The sequence below is a fragment of the Cheilinus undulatus genome, linkage group 24, assembly GCF_018320785.1.
Source record: "Cheilinus undulatus linkage group 24, ASM1832078v1, whole genome shotgun sequence".
Classification (NCBI taxonomy): Eukaryota; Metazoa; Chordata; class Actinopteri; order Labriformes; family Labridae; genus Cheilinus; species Cheilinus undulatus.
In genome coordinates, this window is record NC_054888.1 from 5,313,349 (window position 1) to 5,333,713 (window position 20,365).

General features: G+C 40.5%; 1 protein-coding gene across 1 annotated transcript; it reads right to left on the reverse strand.

The window, feature by feature from the left end:
* Nucleotides 1-912: 912 nt before the first annotated feature.
* On the reverse strand, nt 913-19,212 carry LOC121506230 (NLR family CARD domain-containing protein 3-like). Its single transcript, XM_041781935.1, has 12 exons — nt 19,073-19,212; nt 16,520-16,630; nt 15,223-15,330; nt 14,394-14,501; nt 13,565-13,672; nt 9,395-11,368; nt 8,899-9,072; nt 8,645-8,812; nt 8,386-8,553; nt 6,323-6,490; nt 5,824-5,870; nt 913-4,264 (listed from the first exon to the last, which is right to left on the reverse strand). Exons 2-12 carry the CDS (start codon nt 16,621-16,623, stop codon nt 3,747-3,749), a joined length of 3,645 nt encoding a protein of 1,214 aa, XP_041637869.1. The 5' UTR covers nt 16,624-16,630; nt 19,073-19,212; the 3' UTR covers nt 913-3,746.
* Nucleotides 19,213-20,365: the final 1,153 nt, after the last annotated feature.

The following is a 20,365-nucleotide window of genomic DNA, read 5'->3' on the forward strand; positions in this document are numbered from 1 at the left end:
AAAGTCACAATTATAACTTTAAGGTGTTATTGTTGGATGCTTTATTAACAAGGCTTAACAAGGACATTTTAAATTTTTTTTAATACATTTAAAAGCAGATGTCTGAGTAAAACATTTCTCCAATCTATTACAAAAAAAAGATGAGTCTTATGAGTGTAACATCTGTGCTTCTGCAGAAAAAGTGGTTTTGACTAGGGCTGAATGTTTTGCAAAGATAATCTGATTGTCTGGTTTGGCAATGTCTGTCACATTATTAGCCCACTTATTCTTTTATTTATTGTTTTGTCTGTTAAGCTCATCCTGTCAATAAAGTTTATTGAACATGACGTAATTGTGTGACCGGAAAGCTAGCTTGTATCAAGCAAGCAGGTCTGTCCACAGAACTTTATATTCCTGTTGTCCCTTTTTCATTCCCTTCTGTTGGTCATGAACACAGTAAATATTGTTTATTTTATTGCGCATAAGTTGCTAAATGTGATTTTAAAACGTATGTTGGACTTAATATGATTTATTGTAATTCAAACCTGAAATTGTCTTGTTTATTTCAGTTTTCTCGGTGCTCCATGATGTTGAGATTCTTCTGTGAAGATTAGACTTTGTTGTGGACTTCAGTATGAATCGTGGACTCTTTAACCAGCAGTTACAGTATGTATACTCTTATCCAAACTCACACTGATGAATAGCTGTCTGTGACTTCATGGGATACTGCTGTGAGGATTTCAAGCCAACCAAAGATGTGAAGTCAGTCCAGGTCCAGGTAGACTTGCTTGTAGCCCCATCTTGTGGACTTAAATGGAACAACAGAAGAAGTAGTGTGGAGGATTGCAGCAGCTTATTCTCAGCAAATGCACACTGTATATTGACATGAATTATGTTTGAATGCCTTCAAAATGTCAAAACCATAGACTGTAAAAAGAATCAATCAACTTTTATTTAAACACAAGAAATCTTTCAGAAAGCAACCCTCATTACAATGATACTGAGTCAGTTACTGAAGAAATCCAGGGACAATACAAAGCAATTAAAAACAAAAGAGAAATGGATAAAAGAACATTACAATAATCAAAATTGAGATACATACTGAACATGGGATCTGAATCATTAATCAAAGCCAGTGTAATCAATGCAATTGTCTTTTTTAACTCATTATTGTTTGATAGAATGAAAAATGATGAAACAGGGATTAAGGAGTTAACACACCTGTGCCACGAGCCTGACTTATCAACTTAGACTGTATTTTACAGGTGTGTAACATGAACATTTCCTGATAATCTCCTAAAAAAAAGACTGAAATATGTCATTTAGTGTTGAGAGAACTGTTAAACTCTCACTGAAACAAAATGAATGCCAGGATTACCAATGATATACTATTAATCAATAATAGATCAAGCAGGCTATTTTGTCTTCTCATTTTGATTACATATCTTTTTCTTCTCTTATTTTCTTCTGTTTTTTGTGTTGTTCAAATGCACATACAGGAAATAAACATGTTTATACTGGAACAATTTCTGGGAGAAATGGTGTATTTTCTGGAAAAATTCCAGGGATGCCAACACTTTCGTTCATGACTGTATATGGCAAGGTAGAAGACTTAGGACCTGTTTCAAAACTCTACAACTGGCTGAAGAAAAAGGGGGTTGGGGTCTCCCTTCTATGAGAGATTACTACTCTGCAGCATAAACGAAAGCAATAATCTGCTGGTGTAACCCATCATATAATATGGAAAAATATGGAAGAGGGATTATCTTCCTTTCCCATACAGGCGATATTGGTAGATGACAGTTTACAACAGAATCAGTCTCAGAATTAAAGTTTTAAATATTATTGAATATTTGTTTTTAAGTAAATAGGTGTGAGATTTGAGCTCTAACCTTCTCATCAGCAAAATATTACAGCGTTCATGCACAATAACCACAGACAACTTCTCTTAAACTCTATAATAGAATTTATTAAACCAAGCAGCATAAATTGTAATAAATGACACTCAAGCAAATGAGGTTCTCAAAATGGCCGACCAGAACAAAGAAAACAATGGCTGAATCTCAATCTCCTCCCAAAACCCTGAGACCTAAATCCTCATTGACTTAAGTGCCAGCACCTGGAAAGTGATTGCATTAGGCTGCTTAAAGTGGTAGAAACAGGAATGGGACAGCCCTATGTTTTTTTTGTTGACAGTCGGCATCTTGCAGAGTTTAAAACAAAGATAAAAAACAAGCGTGGCTTACTTATAGACCCATTTTCTCAACAGATAAAGGCTGTTTCATATCATATACTTACAGGAAGAATACTTTTTTGCAACGTCTGCCCCTTTTGCACCTTCCGTGTTTTTTGTTCACAATTTCACTCTTTTCACTTCTCTTTTGTAGCGCTTACCAGTGAGAATCCCTGTCATACATCACAATGCAATGAACTATGGGTAATTCCCTCACACTAAGTCTGCAGAGATGCCCACTCACGGAAAGGGAGGATGAAAGGCTCAAAAAGTCAGCAAGAGATCACTTTATGGTTTGACAGTGGGACAGCCCCAAGCGGGAGCGCGCCCAAAGTCAGTGAGTGTGGATATTGGATTGGGCCAATATGTCCAAAACACATATGGCTCCACATGTGGTTTCACATGTGACTTAAAAGATGGTGGACTGAGAACAAAGAAAAGCTCAGACTAAGGAGTCTACAAACTTAGAGACCCAGCGGCAGGACTTTGATTTTAACAGCAGTCACACTGGTTTTTGTACAAGTCAAGGCAGTGTACTGGACATAAATGGACACAGCAAAGGAAATCAACAACACATAAGCAGAGACAAAGACAACAAATGTAGCTTCCACTGTATAGACATGAAATGCTTCCTACAGCTAGCTCTGCACAGATAAAACCTCTACCTTGTGATCACTGTGTGATTAAAGTCTGGTGTCCATCTGAGACCAAGAGTGAGCAGAAATCAGTCCATTAATGTTCCTTCCACAGTTGGGTTTGTCTCCAGCAAATGAAAAGTCTTGTGGCATCAAGATTCAGATTTAGGACTAGAGTAGGGCTCGCATCATCCTTCTGAGGAGAGAGAAGAGTTGTGAGTCTTCAGATACCGGTGGGCTCTGCAGCACCCCGTCCAGAGGACTTCTTCATAGACCAGCTGAAGATGAAGTGGTCCAGCCTGCCAATCTCACAAGATATTTTCCACCATGACGAGAAATCTTGTGACGGTTTTGTCTCTGGAGATGTCGTCACTCCCTCAATCAGAGGGGAGGTCTGAGGGTCCTCCAGGAATTTTAGAGCATCCAGCACTGAATTTCCCACATTTCTGTGAATATTTATGCAACTATTTGTGGTAGAAGTTCAGTGAGAAATCCAAGATTAGTAGTAATAGAAGATTGGTATTTCCTTTCTAAAGCTCACATTCTAGTTGAATTTGTTGTTTTCACGTGTTCATTTTAAAATGAGTAGTTTCATATAAAACATGAACCACACTAGAGAAGCCGGTTCACCGCTTTAATGGCTAAAAAAGAAGAGATGTAGACTATGAACATGGCGGAGAACGTTTAACCCTTTCCGTACAGCCGTCACGTTGCTGCTACCGTTTTCTGCTGTTTTCTGAAGTAGCATTCAGTAAAAATGAGTCTGTGAGGTTGAAGACATTTCTTCTTCTTTTCTTCAGTTATTTCACTGATATCTCTTTAACACTGACAGCTCCTCTCTGATCCCGCTCTCTGGCCCATTTTTCAGCGAGACAGCCGTTGTGTTTGGCCTGTTTGAGCTACAGAGACACTGAGGCACCTTCTCCTAAACAAAACCCAGGATAGAGCGGTTCAGTGAATGTGGTCTTGAAGGTGTGGAGGTGGATCAGGCTGTCAGAGGAGACACTGTAGAAAACCAGAGAGCCAGCAGGATGGTCCAGATACACTGCTACTCTACCAGAGGATAAAGAGGAGGAGGAGGGGATGAATACTTTTCTGTTATTGTGACAATTAATATAACCATCATGAGAGCAGCTCAGACTCCAGGACTGATCGTTATGTCCAAACATACACTCGTCTCTATATCCTCCACGTCTGATTCCTCTGTAACTCATTGATACACGAACCCATTCTCTCCACTCAACCTCCCAGTAACAGCGACCTGTCAGACCAGTCTGACACAGCAGCTGCTGACAGTCAAATCTGTCTGGATGATCAGGATATGGCTGATCCTTCTCCACCCATGACACTGTCCTGTTGTCAGACAGTTTGAGTCTTCTGTCCACTGTGTTTGTGTCCACTTCCAGCTCACAGGCGTCTGATGGAGAGAATGAGACACAACACAGCTGATGGTTATCATCAGATTATTCCTAAATAAGGTTACTGACAGAGTCAATCTAACATTTCATATTCAGCCCTGAATCCTGTTTATCAGCCCTGAAATTCTACTTCCTGTTTCTGTTTGAATCTGAACAGACCACAGTGAGCTGCAGCTCCACAATCAAAGACAGACACCAAACAGTTCAAAGTTCAGACATTTCTATGGCTTTGACTTTAGATTCATGTGTTTCATTTCACCTCCTGTGTCCACTGTGTGGCGCTATATTACATTCACCAATACACAGCAGCACACATGATGGTGCTGTATGTGGATAACAGGATGAGATAGAAGCGTTTGAACTGGACCGGACTACAGCTGCCGTGGTGGTGCAGCAGGTGTCATGCTGAAAACTTTGAGTTTTAGGTGGTGAGCACGTTTCACAAGCTGTAGACGTGCTCTCATAAATGGAGCCTTTAATTTGAGATTGAAGAAATATTGGTTTTATGATTTATTTTGGGCTCATCTGTGTGCGGCTGCCACAAAGAATCATGGGTACACAGAGGCTGAGCCATTACACAGATGATGCTTAGCCTTAAAAAAGTCTGTTCTATGACTTTTCATGACTGTTTTAGCATAGGAGTTAATCAGGTGGGAGGCTGTCAGCTGCTCCATGTGGAGACAGAGTCATTCATGGAGAGCAGGATGTGGTTGTCACATTCAGATGTCCTTTTTTATTTCTTTATTATAATCCATTAAACTGAATGCAGTGTTTGTTAGTCCAAACATTGGCTAGAATGGATTAAAGTTGTGCAGACGTTTTTTGACACACACTGCTAAAGTGTGCATGGTATCACATTGTTATAGATTATATTCTGACCATTGTAATAGTCAGAAATCCGGCAGAGCAGGCAAAAACATGCAGGGCTTTACAGTGCAGCCCGTCAACATCTGGAGAATCAGATATGGTCTTTAAACTACTGCATTTTGATATTAAAAATATTTTTCTAAAATAAATGTTATCTTAATGGCACAGTTCATATTTGCTAGTTTAAGGACAGGGATTATTCTATGCTGTCACTGTGTGGAAAATGACATTAGAATAAACGCTGTGCTGCTATGCTCATCTTCTCTCCATCACAAATGCAGAACCTGAGAGACTGTTCTTTGGATAAATTATTAGTAGTGAAAGGGTGGTTTAGAAATTGAATGCTATTAATTACATCATCTTTCATGATTTTATATTAACAATATTAAAGACAGGAAATTAAAACGACAGATTGTAAAACAGTAGGATGGAATTTTTAAGACCCTGTTGGTCAAAATGACAGTAAAAAAGTCTAATCCAACCAGTGAGGGACTGAGCCGTAGTGTTTCCCCCTCCTCAGAACTCGGAACCGTTTCTATTTGATGAACATCAGTGATTGTGAACATGGACGTTTATACTCTCAGACCCAAAAACTGAGATGGATTTAAAATCAGCCTCAATCACTGTTGGTTCAGATCCATGAGTCAAATTCATCATTTTGTTCTCATAAATCAAAAATTCAGACACTCACACTTCTTTACACCGGGTTTCAGTCTGTGCTGTCCACCATGGTCCAGCCTGGAGGAAGAAACAGAGCCAGTTTAGACACCAAGTCAGGATAGATACAAACACTTTAATCCTTCATGTGAGTTTATTTTCCTTTAGTTTTTCACTGCTGCCTGGATGTTATGCAGGACTATCACCAGAGGGGGGCAGTAGCACATCTGAGAGCTGTTTGATAACCTTCAAATCACCAAAGAAGAGTTTTAGTCAACATACTGCCATTGACCTTCTAACAGCTATTTTCCTCTAAATTCCTATCCCTCTCTTATATACTAGGCCTGTACTCAAAAATCAACATGGCAGTATATCAACATGTTCTCACTGGCTATACATTTATCAATACAGACGTTTCCTACTGTTTCCACTATCCTATCAAAATAAAGGCATAAAGCTCCTGCAGAGCTGAAGTGTTGAGAGCCAACTTTAGTACCTAGTACCAGTTTGTCTGTGTCTCTTTCTGTCTATACCTCAGTGTCTCCAGGCTGCAGCATGGATCCTCCTTTAGAGTAGACAGTAGTTTCTCTCCTCGTTCTCCTGGGTGGTTGAAGCTCAGGTCCAGCTCTTTCAGACAGGATGAGTTTAGAGCTGAGGCCAGAGAATAACAGCCTTCCTCTGAGACCAAACAGCCAGACAGACTACAAACAGAGAGAAAATAGAGACAATAAAAAGGTTCCGTTTTACATCTGGCCTCTTCATGGAACCTTAGAGTCTTCAACACCCCATCCGAGTATCCATAAACACCCCCCCAAATATACAGTCATGGACGAAAGTATTGGCACCCCTCTGGGATTTTTCCAGAATATAAACCATTTGTCCACTGTGCGTAATATAATGAAGGAGTTTATAACCCATGGAACTGTGGCTAATCTCCATGGACGTTGACGGAAATGAAAAATTGACAGAAGAATGAAACGCAGGATAGTTGGAATGGTGGAGAAACATCCTCAGTCAACTTCCACACAAATTCAGGCTGTCCTGCAGACTCAGGGTGCAAAAGTGTCAGCTCGGACCATACGTGGTCATCTGAATGAGATGAAGCGCTATGGCAGGAGACCAAGGAGAACCCCACTGCTGACAAAGAGACATAAAAAAGCCAGACTGGAGTTTGTAAAAAAGTACCTGAGTAAGCCTCAGTCCTTCTGGGAGAACATTTTGTGGACAGATGAGACTAAGGCAGAGCTTTTTGGAAAAGCACGTCATTCTACTGTTTACAGAAAATAGAATGAGGCCTACAAAAAAAGAACACAGTACCTACAGTCAAACATGGTGGAGGTTCAAAGATGTTTTGGGCTTGTTTTGCTGCCTCTGGCACTGGGTGCCTTGACTGGTTGTAAGGAATCATGAAATCTGGAGACTATCAAAAGATTTTGGGCCACAATGTAGGGTTTAGTGTCAGAAAGCTGGGTCTGTGTCAGAGGTCATGGGTGTTCCAGCAGGACAATGACCCCAAACATACCTCAAAAAGCACCAAGAAATGGTTGGAGACAAAGTGCTGGAGAGTTCTGAAGTGGCCAGCAATGAGTCCGGATCTAAATCCCACTGAACACCTATGGAGAGATCTCAGAATTGCTGTTGCAAGAAGCACCCTTCAAATCTGAGAGACCTGGAGCGGTTTGCAAAAGAGGAGTGGTCCAAAATTCCAGTTGAGAGGTGTAAGAAGCTTGTTGATGGTTACAGGAAGTGACTGGCTTCAGTTATTTCTTTCCAAGGGTGTGTAACAAAATATTAAGCTGTGGGTGCCGATAATTTTGTCAGGCCCATTTTTGAGTTTTGTGTAAAATTATGTCAATTTTGGCTTTTTTCGTCTGCTTTTTTTGTGTGTTGTTTCAATGTACATAAAGGAAATAAACGTGTGTACCAAAAACATTTTAATTACAACAATTTCTGGGAGAAATTGTGCATTTTCTGGAAAAATTCCAGGGGTGCCAATACTTTCGTCCATGACTGTAAATACCATAAGATATCATCGGAGTAGTACAACATCCAAGACAAATCCCAGGTGCTTTGCCATTCCTGCCTTATCTACTGCTATTTTAGAGCTTTATACACACAGGAAGACACAGGAATAAATGAATTTTTAAATCTGTTCAGTCTACAGTGGGGAGCCCTGAACCTCTTACCAGAGGGCAGCAATTCATAAGGTGAGATGTCTGGTAGATGAGGCACCAGGCCTCTGCAAGTTCTTCACTGCAGGATGTCAATAAACAGCCAGAGATGCTGTCTGGTCCTGGTGCCTTACCAGGACAGATGAGTGAAAAAAGTCTCTCCACAAGGTCAACAGTCACTAGAGAGTTCAGTGCAGGTAAAATGTCCAAAGCTTCTTTTTGTTCCTGTGAGAAGTCTCCAGTTTCAAACCTGCAGTAACAGTCCTTTAACTCATCTGCCCTTTCTCCTTCATTGAAAACATTCATACTGCTCTTAGCAGGGGACATGTTCCCCATCATTTTCATTGAGTCCCACAGGTTTTTGGAGTTCCTACACCTTTCTTATTGGGAGAATTTGATGCAGTTGCCATTGTTGTTGCACTAACCTGAGAGAGTCCAGTCTGCAGTGTGGACTCTCCAGTCCAGAAGACAACAGCGTCACTCCTGAATCCTGCAGGTCGTTGTTACTCAGGTCCAGATCTCTGAGACTGGAGTAGCTGAGGACTGAGGACAGAGCTCCACAGCCTCTCTTAGAGAGGTTACAGCCACTCAGTCTGTACAAGACTTTAGGTTAGTCAATAAAAAACCTCACATAAGACATGGCATTCAAGTTTGCAAAATTAATAAAAGTTGTGATATCCTGACCTGAGAGTTTCCAGTGAAGAATGTGGATCCCTAAGTCTACCACAAAGTAGCTCAACTCCTGAATCCTGCAGGTTGTTGTTACTCAGGTCCAGCACTCTAAGACTGGAGGAGCTGAGGACTGAGGACAGAAATCTACAGCTTCTCTCTGAGAGGTTACAGCCACTCAGCCTGTACAAGACTTTAGGTTAGTCAACAGAACACTCAGAAAAAACATGACATTTTAGAAGTCAAACATAAAGTTGTCACATCCTGACCTAAGAGATTCCAACTTAGAATGTGGATATGTAAGTCCACACCAAAGTTGCTCGATTCCTGAATCCTTCAGGTCGTTATTACTCAGGTCCAGCTCTCTGAGACTTGAGGACTGGGAGCTGAGGACTGAGGACAGAGCTTGACAGCTTCTTGCTGAGAGATTACAGCCACTCAGTCTGAAACAAACAGAGGTAGAAATAAATGTAGTTTTTCTAAGTACAGACTATTCCAGTACATTCAGAATTGTGCAGCACACCTCCTGACCCAAACCTGCTTCCATGACATCACCCCTGTCCCGAAAAACCTCCACTGGCTCCCTGATGTTGTTTTGTCATTTGTTTGTTTGTGTTGGCTTTAACTGCTTTTAATATTGTTCTTCAAGAGTTTTACTCTTTTTCTGTTTAGTATAGTATCTGAGTTTTTATTAAAAAGCACATTATAAATAAAATGTACTATTATTAATATTACTGTTACCAGTGCAGTGTTGAGTTCACCTACAGAGCTTTGTTGGAGACTTTGACCACTGGCAGCAGCCTCAGGAGAGCCTCCTCTGAAGCAGAGTATTTCTTCAGGTCAAACACGTCCAGATCTTCTTCTGATGACAGTAAGATGAAGGCAAGAGCTGACCACTGAGCAGGAGACATATGATCTGCAGAGACACGTCCTGATTTTAGGTACCATTGGATCTGTTCCACTAGAGAACAATCATTCAGTTCATTCAGACAGTGGAACAGATTGATGCTCTTCTCTGCAGACAGATCCTCATCAATCTTTGTCTGGATGTACCGAACTGTTTCCAATCTGGTCTCTGAGTCACTTCCTGTTTGTGTCAGCAGATCTTGTAGGAGCTTCTGATTGGTGGTCAGTGACAGACCCACGAGGAAGCGGAGGAACAAGTCCAGGTGTCCATTTGGGCTCAGTAAGGCCTGGTCCACAGCAGCCTGGTATAGCTGTGTCATTGTAGATCTGGATAGTGTCTGATCTTCTTCTGTTAGATTGACTCCAGAGTTGAAGTTCACAAGTTCATTTGGGCTCAGTAAGGCCTGGTCTACAGCATTCTGGTAGAACCATGTCTTTTCAGATCTGGATGGTCTTCGTTTATTTGCCATCAGATTGACTCCAGAGTTGATGAAGGTCAGGTGGACATGAAGAGCAGCCAGAAACTCCTGAACACTCAGATGGACGAAGCAGAACACCTTGTCCTGATACAGTCCTATCTCCTCTCTAAAGACCTGTGTGAACACTCCTGAGTACACCGAGGCTGCTCTGATATTGATGCCACACTCTGTCAGGTCTGGTTCATAGAAGATCAGGTTCCCTTTCTGCAGTTGCTCAAAAGCCAGTTTTCCCAGAGACTCGATCATCTTCCTGTTCTCTTGGCTCCAGAGTGGATCAGTCTCAGCTCTTCCATCATACTTGATGCTCTTCAGTTTGCACTGGACCACCAGGAAGTAGATGAACATCTCAGTCAGGGTCTTGGGCAGCTCTCCTCTCTCTCTGGTCTTCAACAGATCCTCCAGAACTGTAGCAGTGATCCAGCAGAAGACCGGGATGTGGCACATGATGTGGAGGCTTCGGGATGTCTTGGTGTGGGAGATGATTGTGCTGGCCTTTTTCTCCTCTCGGAATTTCTTCCTGAAGTACTCCTCCTTCTGAGGGCCAGTGAACCCTCTGACCTCTGTCACCATGTCAACACATCCAGGAGGGATCTGATTGGCTGCCGCAGGTCGTGTGGTTATCCAGAGGTGAGCAGATGGAAGCAGTTTCCCCCTGATGAGGTTTATCAGCAGCACATCCACTGAGGTGGACTCTGTGACATCAGTTAGGATTTCAGTGTTGTTGAAGTCCAGAGGAAGTCGACACTCGTCCAGACCATCAAAGATGAACACGACCTTGAACCCTTCAAACCTGCAGAGTCCTGTTTCTTTGGTTTCAGGGAAGAAGTAATGAATCAGCTCCACCAAGCTGAACTTTTTCTCTTTCAGCACATTCAGCTCTCTGAAAGTGAATGGAAATGTGAACTGGATGTCCTGGTTGGCTTTGCCTTCAGCCCAGTCCAGAGTGAACTTCTGGGTTAAGACTGTTTTCCCAATGCCAGCCACGCCCTTTGTCATCACTGCTCTGATTGGTTCATTTCTTCCAGGTGGAGCTTTAAAGATGTCTTCTTGTCTGATGGTTGTTTCTTCTCTGTGTGCTTTCCTGGATAATGTTTCCATCTGTCTGACCTCGTGTTCCTCGTTGACCTCTCCAGTCCCTCCCTCAGTGATGTAGAGCTCTGTGTAGATCTGATTCAGAAGGGTTAGGTTTCCTGCTTTAGTGTTCCCCTCACATACACACTGGAACCTCTCCTTCAGGTTAGACTTGAGTTTATGTTGGCTGCTCCTCTGCTCTCCAAATTCACTCATGGAGTCTGGGTCTGTTTGATGCTGCTTGGACTGATCATTGAAGAACTCTGTTGTTTCCAGCTGACCTCTGTAGAAAAAAAAATCAGGTTTAAGGACATTTAATGACAGAGTTTGAGAGGTCAACAACATGGCCCAGTGTAAATGTAGGAGGTTTAAATGATAATCACATTTACTATGGTAGGGATGTTTGCTCATTGACAGAGATCACTGCTTCAATAACTAACCCCCTAACACCTCTTACTTAAACCCCATTGGCTTAAAGGAGGTTTCTGAATGCTTGGCTGTCTGCTGTGGTGGCCCCTCTACTCAAACATGGAGAACCTCCTCTAGTTGTCAACCTCAGGCTACTTTACAGAGCTACAACTACCCTTGGAAGAACTTGGAGGTGCCATCCCTCATCCTGACCATGTCATACTTGACTGTAAACTGCCCTAATGTCTGCTGGAGGTCCCTGGCTGAGGACACCAACAGAACCACACCATCTGCAACAAGTAGAGATGATTCTGAGTCCCCCAAACCAGAATGTGTCTGACTTTGCTCTAAGAGGATCCATCACCTGATCTGTAGGGATGAGTTCGGAAATCTGGTACCAACATGGCACCAGTTCCTAAATGGCAATCAAAACACAGATTTTGGTGCTTCATTTTGGTACCCCACTATTCCAGTGCAACCCTCTGCCAGTCCAAATGAAAGGCACTAAGTACCTTTTCCTGGCTCAAACTGAGGCAGAGCTGGTACCATTCTGATCACGTTCACTTTGACCTTTCTGGGGGGGGGGGCTTGTTCCCCGGGGAGAAAAAGTTGTTCTAAAGGTAATGACAGCAATTGACTTCTTGAGGGTAGCATCCTTAAATCCCCCAGAACTTTTCAACAATCTTTTGTCTACAGCAGTGATACTCAACATGTGGCTCTGGAGCCACATGTGGCTCATTTATTCCATTTTTTTAGCCCATTTTTGCCACTTCTATATGTCACTTTTAGCCCATTTTAGACACTTTTGTCCTGCTTTTTGCAATATTTTGCCCCTTTTTCTCACTTTTTTCCACTCTTCTCCAATTTAAGCTGCCTTTCGCGATTAAATACCACCTGTTTCCCATGTTGCTACTTACTGATGCTGTTTTAGTCCATGTTAATTACTTTTAATTCATTTTTGTCACATTTTTGTCACTTTGGGACCATTTTTTGCCACCTTTAACTCATTTTTTGGTCACTTTCCATCCATTTTGATCACTTCCCACCCACTTTTGCCACTTTCTGCTAGTGTTTGCCGCTTTTAGCCCATTTTTGCCACCTCATTCTGTCACTTTTCACCCATTTTTGCATTTGATCCTACTTCTTGCAATTCTTTGCCCCCTTTTGCCTTTTTTTGCCACTTCTTGCCCATTTAAGCTGCCTATTGCAATTAGATGCCACTTTTTGCCCATTTTTCTCACCTTTTTTTCTGGGTTTCCCCCAGGTTAGTCACTTTTCACTCATTGTTTGCCATGTTTTTGCCACTTTGGAACCATTTTTGCCACCATTAACTGATTTTTTGGTCACTTCCCACCCATTTTTGCCACTTTTTCTCCCAGTGCTTGCCGCTGTTTGACCAGTTTTGATACCTTAAACCTATTTTAATAGCCACTTTTCACTACTTTTTGTGTTGTGGCTATTGCAAATGAATTTTTGGCTCTTTGGTTGAGCAGGGTTGAGTAACACTGGTCTACAGTGTAAATAATCTCATTAGCTTTTATATTGTTATGACAGTAATTCTAAACAGAGTACATCTATTAATTCAATAATTCGGTCTTAATGTGAGAGTTATGCTGTCGCAAAGGCTAAGCCAACCCTTTAAGCCCCCGAGGCGCTGCAGCTGGACTTAAATAACTGATGTACGGATAGACTTAACCATGTCTGATCAAAGAGTCTGAGACAATATGTATGTTTTAACACTGGTCATTCATTGCTCCTCCACTACAGTATGTCTTTAAACTGTAATCATCATTCAAACATTTCACCAGCACCAGGTCAACAACTGTTTACCTTCAGGTGGAACACCTGTCCAGACAAAGATCTGTTCCTGTTTACAGAAACTAGCCCTCATAGGCTCATACAGCTGTCTTATATCAGACCACATAAAATAAATTATTTCTCAAGGAACAAAAGATTTATTTGGGATCCACTGGGTTTCATAAGGCCCTCTAACTTCACTGTCTGTGGGCCCCTAGGACTCACCATACTCATTTTGGTACCCCAACTGTCACTCTATTCTATAATTTCTTACCTTCCATCTGCAGGCTGTTTGAAGTTAACAATAGGATGATTAGATCGGTCACTCTTTATGGACAAACAGCTGGGTTCATGAGAGTCTGGGCTCAGCTCCATCCTGATACTGAAAAACAACATGGTGTGTTTTAAGCTGCTGTGAAACAGTGATGATGATGATGATGATGATGATGAAGATTGAGGAAGAATACCCTGACTGATCAGCAGTCGATCATACTTTTTTTCTTTCTTTTTACAGTTTATTTAAATTTCAAAGACAGACACAACACACAAGCACAAAACAGAACATCACAGTACAAAACAATACATAACATTTTGCCAGAGTAGTTTAACTTGCATCAATATAATAGCTTGTTCAGGAAATCATGATCCTTATTTCTTACAGGGGTTTTCTGCCTTTTGATAAGACAATTCAAATAAATGTACCTGATTTTGCATTCAATAAATAAATAAGGGGAAATTCATAAATCAGGTTAAATGCATCTTGTTTATGCATTCTCTTATTAAAGTCCATGGTTCATCTAAGTCATCTCTATAAAGTCCCTGCAAGGTTGAGGCTGCACGCTCCATCATTATAAGTTCTACAAAGTCCCTCAACCAGTTATGTAGACAAAAACTATTCAACTTCCGGACTTTCTGATTCATTAGTATAATTCTTTTCACAGAGAGGAATGCCAATGTTAACAGACGTTGTATTTCTGCAGATTTTACACCGTCCACCTCAACTCCCAACAGGCACACTCTAAGTTCACTGTCTGTGGGTCCCTGGGACTCACCACACTGATAACATGTCAACATAACTGTCACTCTATTCTATAATGCCTTACCTTCCATCTGCAGGCTGTTTGAAGTTAACAATAGGATGATTAGATCGGTCACTCTTTATGGACACACAGCTGGGTTCAGGAGAGTCTGAGCTCGGCTCCATCCTGATACTGAAAAACAACATGGTGTGTTTTAAGCTGCTGTGAAACAGTGATGATGATGATGATGATGATGATGAAGATTGAGGAAGAATACCCTGACTGATCAGCAGTCGATCATACTTTTTTTCTTTCTTTTTACAGTTTATTTAAATTTCAAAGACAGACACAACACACAAGCACAAAACAGAACATCACAGTACAAAACAATACATAACATTTTGCCAGAGTAGTTTAACTTGCATCAATATAATAGCTTGTTCAGGAAATCATGATCCTTATTTCTTACAGGGGTTTTCTGCCTTTTGATAAGACAATTCAAATAAATGTACCTGATTTTGCATTCAATAAATAAATAAGGGGAAATTCATAAATCAGGTTAAATGCATCTTGTTTATGCATTCTCTTATTAAAGTCCATGGTTCATCTAAGTCATCTCTATAAAGTCCCTGCAAGGTTGAGGCTGCACGCTCCATCATTATAAGTTCTACAAAGTCCCTCAACCAGTTATGTAGACAAAAACTATTCAACTTCCGGACTTTCTGATTCATTAGTATAATTCTTTTCACAGAGAGGAATGCCAATGTTAACAGACGTTGTATTTCTGCAGATTTTACACCGTCCACCTCAACTCCCAACAGGCACACTCTAAGTTCACTGTCTGTGGGTCCCTGGGACTCACCACACTGATAACATGTCAACATAACTGTCACTCTATTCTATAATGCCTTACCTTCCATCTGCAGGCTGTTTGAAGTTAACAATAGGATGATTAGATCGGTCACTCTTTATGGACACACAGCTGGGTTCAGGAGAGTCTGAGCTCGGCTCCATCCTGATACTGAAAAACAACATGGTGTGTTTTAAGCTGCTATGAAACAGTGATGATGATGAAGATCGAGGAAGAATACCCTCATTGATCAGCAGTGGATCATAACTGACTCTTTGCTAAGCCACTCCCTAAAATAGCCACTATCCCATCCTCTGCAGCATTAGTAGGAGTCTATTTTTAGATGCATGCTCAGCTCTGAAAAATACCCATTTCCTTGTTCTACCTATTAAGGTGTTGGAAAGGCTGTCAGTTGTGATGGCAGCGCCCTCTGATGGCTGATCTGTTTGGACTTATTGTTCACATTTGATGCTGCTCTATGCTCTTTAAAGTCTGTTTCACCAAGCTATTGAGCACACTGCCCATTAATGCTAGTTTATTTAGCCATTGTATTCTGCTAGTTGTGTAGTTTGTCTTGTGTGATGCTTATGAGACCATATTATTTTTAGTGATTGAGTTTGAATTCTTATTGTATCTGTACATGGTTTATTGTTACTTTTTGCACAGATAATCACATGTATAGTAGAATTAAGATTCCTAGTTACTTGCTTGCTTAATTTATGTTGCATCATTTGTGTTTCTTGCTTAGACCACACATTCGAGGACTCAACACCTGTTGGATTTATTGGTACATTACTGTTCTGTTTTTTGTGTGGATAATTCAGTAAAAGGAAAGTCAACCGTATCCAGGCATCCTGTGTGTGTGAATATCACTGCTGGTCAACGTACGCCTATACCGTCCTAATTGAATGCCTATTCAATATAAGGTATATCAGTCTTTTTAGATAACTTCAATTTGAACACAATCAAAAGTAACAATGTTCCACCTCATCAGATCTCAGAATAATAAACATCAAATGCCCATTTCACTGAGGTTATTCAGGTTCACATGGATGAGAAACCATGTTTCTATTCATATTCCTGTGTATAGTTTCCTGTCTTTATACTCACTAAGCTAGAGCTCCATCTTCTGGTCAAAATCAGAATTACACTAATTATTTCCACACATTGCAGCTCCAGTGCTTCTCAGTGTTGATGTTTGTCCTCATAAGCTGATGAACTCAACTGTAACCACTGTTCACTTAAAACTGTAAAATCCAACCATCCTGGTTTATTTATATGATGATGGAGAGATGATGATGAATGAGGGACAACAGTGACATGGTCATCATATTTATAGTTTTATTTTATAATTTCTTACCATTTAACTGCAGGTTGTTTGATGTTAACAATGTCATCTTCAGACTGGTCACTCTTCATGCTTGCACAACTGGGTTCAGGAGAGTTTGATCTCTGCCTCTTCATCTTGATTCTGAAAAATAACAAAATGTTTAATTATAGGCATGTTTATATAGAGATTGTATACTTAGAGATGGTATTTCAAAAAGATATGTTTGTATAGAGATTATATGTTCACCGCTGGTTGCAGCCCCAAAGCTGTAATCAACAAAATTTAAATAAAAATAGATAACAGAGTGGCACAAATGGGATAAAACATGCAGAACAAGTGGTTTAAAGTGGTTAAATAATGACAAAAAAGGGGCAAAACGTATCAAAAATGGGTTAAAAGTGCCAAAACATCCTGGTGAAGTACTGATAAGGGGTTAAAGAGAGGCAAATTGGGTGGAAACAGGCAAAAATAGGTGGAGAGTGGCAAAAAAAATGTTGCAGAAATGAAGTGCTGACAAGGGGTTAAAAAGTGTCAAAAATGAGTTAATACTTGTGCCAAATCAGAACTGCGGAGGGCCCAGTCTCTGGGATTTTCAGGGGCCCAGGCCTGGTCTCATTGTGGCCTGCTGTATTATAGATAACAGGGATAGGTCTCACTGGTAATGCCTAAAAATTTTCAGCATTTTGAAAGACAACTGTAATACAAGAAAACGTTCAGCAGATCAAAATATTTGTTTAATTTTGGTTTATTTGAAAGTCCAGTTTATTTAAAGTCCAGCACCCAGAGTGTTTGTGAAGACTAAATCTGGCCCTGGTGCAAATGTAGTGGATGACCCCTGCCTTAGGGTTTCGTTATAATAGCTCTATTTTGATGCTTTTTATTGGACTCTGGATACTTATTTTATGCTCAAATTAATCACTAAAAATTCAAATGTGAACCTCAAATTTGCCTTGCAGTCAGTATCATTTAACATTTACTGTTGTAATTTCTGTGCTTTTTTTACATTAGTTTGATGTAAAAAAAAAAATATTTTTTTTTTTCCATTTTTTTTTTTTTTTGTTAATTTGTCTTTCCAGATTATTCACATGCATTGACATTTAAAGTCAGTTTATGCAGTGTTATGTTACACTGTTTGACACTTTTATCATTTCTCTCTATAATACACTGCTCTCCCTCTCCTTCATTCTATGTTCTAGTCTAAACAGAGAACCAGATCTTTACTTTAAGTGTTCGCCAGATTAGTTAAAAATACTTATTTTGTTGTAGTATCAGTTTCTCCACAATGAAACTAATTTGTACATAAATTGCGTACAATAATCCAAAGACAACTGTCATTATCTAATATTTCAGTATATCATTAATCTAGTTCAGTGGTTCTCAACTGGTTGGTCAGGACCCAACAGTGGGTCACTGAGCAGTTTTCAGTGTGGCACGTTAAGGTGTCTGAAAAAACAATGGTAGCCAAAGTCCTGAAGTCCTTATTGGACATGCATCTATATCTTTTATCTTACTGTGAAATTGGGTAAATTTAAACGTTAGGTCAATATTTCAACTAGTTTATCTCCTCTTCTTGCAATAAATGGCTACTTTTCCCATGATAATTAAGTAATTTCACAAGTTCTCTGAAAATTGACACATAATGATGGTGAAAGAGGGTATAAATTTGTCCGTTTTGTCCCATTTCTTTATTTTATCAGGTATTTTGGTCCAATCATGCTACAAACAGCAACATATTCAATTAACTAAACATATTTAGTTGAACATATTTTTGGAGACTTGGATCGCAATCAGCCATAAGACAGACTGGGGGGTCCTGAGGCTGGATCAGTTTACCACTGCTCTAGAGCTCCTGGGATCATCTGATGGCAGAGGTGTGTTTATGTTTGAGCAGGAAGGTTAATAGGCCTGTTAGCGCCAATGAGGGGAATCATGGGGAAAACACGGATATAGTGTGTAATGTGAGCAGTATAATGTTAAGCCTGTTTAGGTTAGTAGTTTTCCCACCACTAGAGGGAGCTATGATCGAAGTTATGTTTTGGGAAATACAGGGGAGTGTAGGATTTCCGATTTTCTCTAGAACACTTGAACGCCTCTTGGTGTGTGTCTTCTTTTGCAGTTTATCGGGATGTAACACGTTCATGTGCCACTCACAGCCTTTAAGAAGGCTGCTGAAGGCTGCAGCTCTAGATAAAGCGTGAAAAACAAATGTAAGTTGTTGTGTGGTTCTTTAAAGAAGCAGAAGTTGGCACACAAATGATCCTCCTCTAAGTCACTGCTTTGGAACAGTCAGAAGATGACGAGTTGCTTTTCTATCAGGATAAATGATCGCTCTGAAACAGCAGCTAGCGCCCACATCGCCTATGCCAAGAACCAGTCCTGCCTGTCAATCATAATAACTTTATAGAACCTTCACTTAACTTTTATAACAGTTTGTGTGAAAAGTTGTGAGAATGCGGGACAATCCCACACAAAGCAGGACATCGGGTCAGCCTAGACTAGAGCTAGGTTTCAGATAAAGCAGTTCTTCCTGGTCTGATAAAATAATGATAGTTTTGGCGTCTGAATCAATGTGAATGGTCTTACCTGGTCTACCTCTGTCCCCAGACCTCCGTCAGACCGAGCCACCATCCCACACAGGTGATGTCGTCCTCATTGATCTGGATTAGTCTGGTTTTCAGTACAACGCAATTTTTCTGACCGAACCCAAACTTTGAGACTTGTGGCTGCCGGAAAACGAAAGTAACTCATCTGCTGCTGCATTCACTGGTAGTCGGACATTAGAGATTCACCCTTGGACAGGGACGTCGTTAGACACTACTCTTATTAATATAACCAGGGCTAAATTAGTCCAGATTGCCAGCTGTTATGGCTGACGAGGATGTGAGAGTTTTCTTTCATGCTTCATTCAGTGAGAAAACTTGAATTAGAACAGTGAAAATCTTATTTTTCAAGGGCAGTGCTTAAGTGAATGTAATATTATAATTTCTTAACTGAACACAGCTTCTGTCATTCAGTGTTTTACGTGTTGGGCCAGACTTTAGGAGGAATTGGACACACATGTTGCAAGTGCAGGTAGGAGGTAGGAGCCCTGCTATCATCCTAAATCGGAATCTTGATGCCACAAGACTTTTCACTTGCCGGAGACAAACCCAATCGTGGAAGGAACATTAATGGACTCTTCTCTGCTCACGCCTGGTCTCAGATGGACAAAAGACTTTATCTCACAGAGCGATCACAAGGTAGAGGCTGTATCTGTGCAGAAGTAGCTGTAGGAACCATTTCATGTCCATTCAGTGAAAGCTACATTTGTTGTCTTTGTCTCTGCTTACATGTTGTTGATTTCCTTTGCTGTGTCCATTTATGTCCAGTACAGTGCATTGACTTACACAAAAACCAGTGTAACATCTATTATCCCTTTAGCTGTCCATTCCTTGAACCTAACATTGTGTTTATTTGGTGTAAATTTTGAATCAAAAGCACACCACTTAATCACTGCAAGATCTTTTTCAATTTATATTTTCTAATAATACTTTTCCAAGTGTTAAGAGTCTATTTCACCCATGGGTTATTTAATGCATTTATAAAACTTTGTAAACTGTCATCTACCAATATCTCCTGTATGGGAAAGGGAGACAATCCCTCTTCCATATTTTTCCATATTATATGATGGGTTACACCAGCAGATTACTGCTTTCATTTGTGCTGCAGAGTAGTAATCTCTCATAGAAGGGAGACCCCAACCCCCTTTTTCTTTAGTCAGTTGTAGAGTTTTGAGACAGGTCCTAAGTCTTCTACCTTGCCATATACAGTCATGGACGAAAGGATTGGCAACCCTGGAATTTTTCCAGAGAATACACCATTGCTCCCGATAACTGT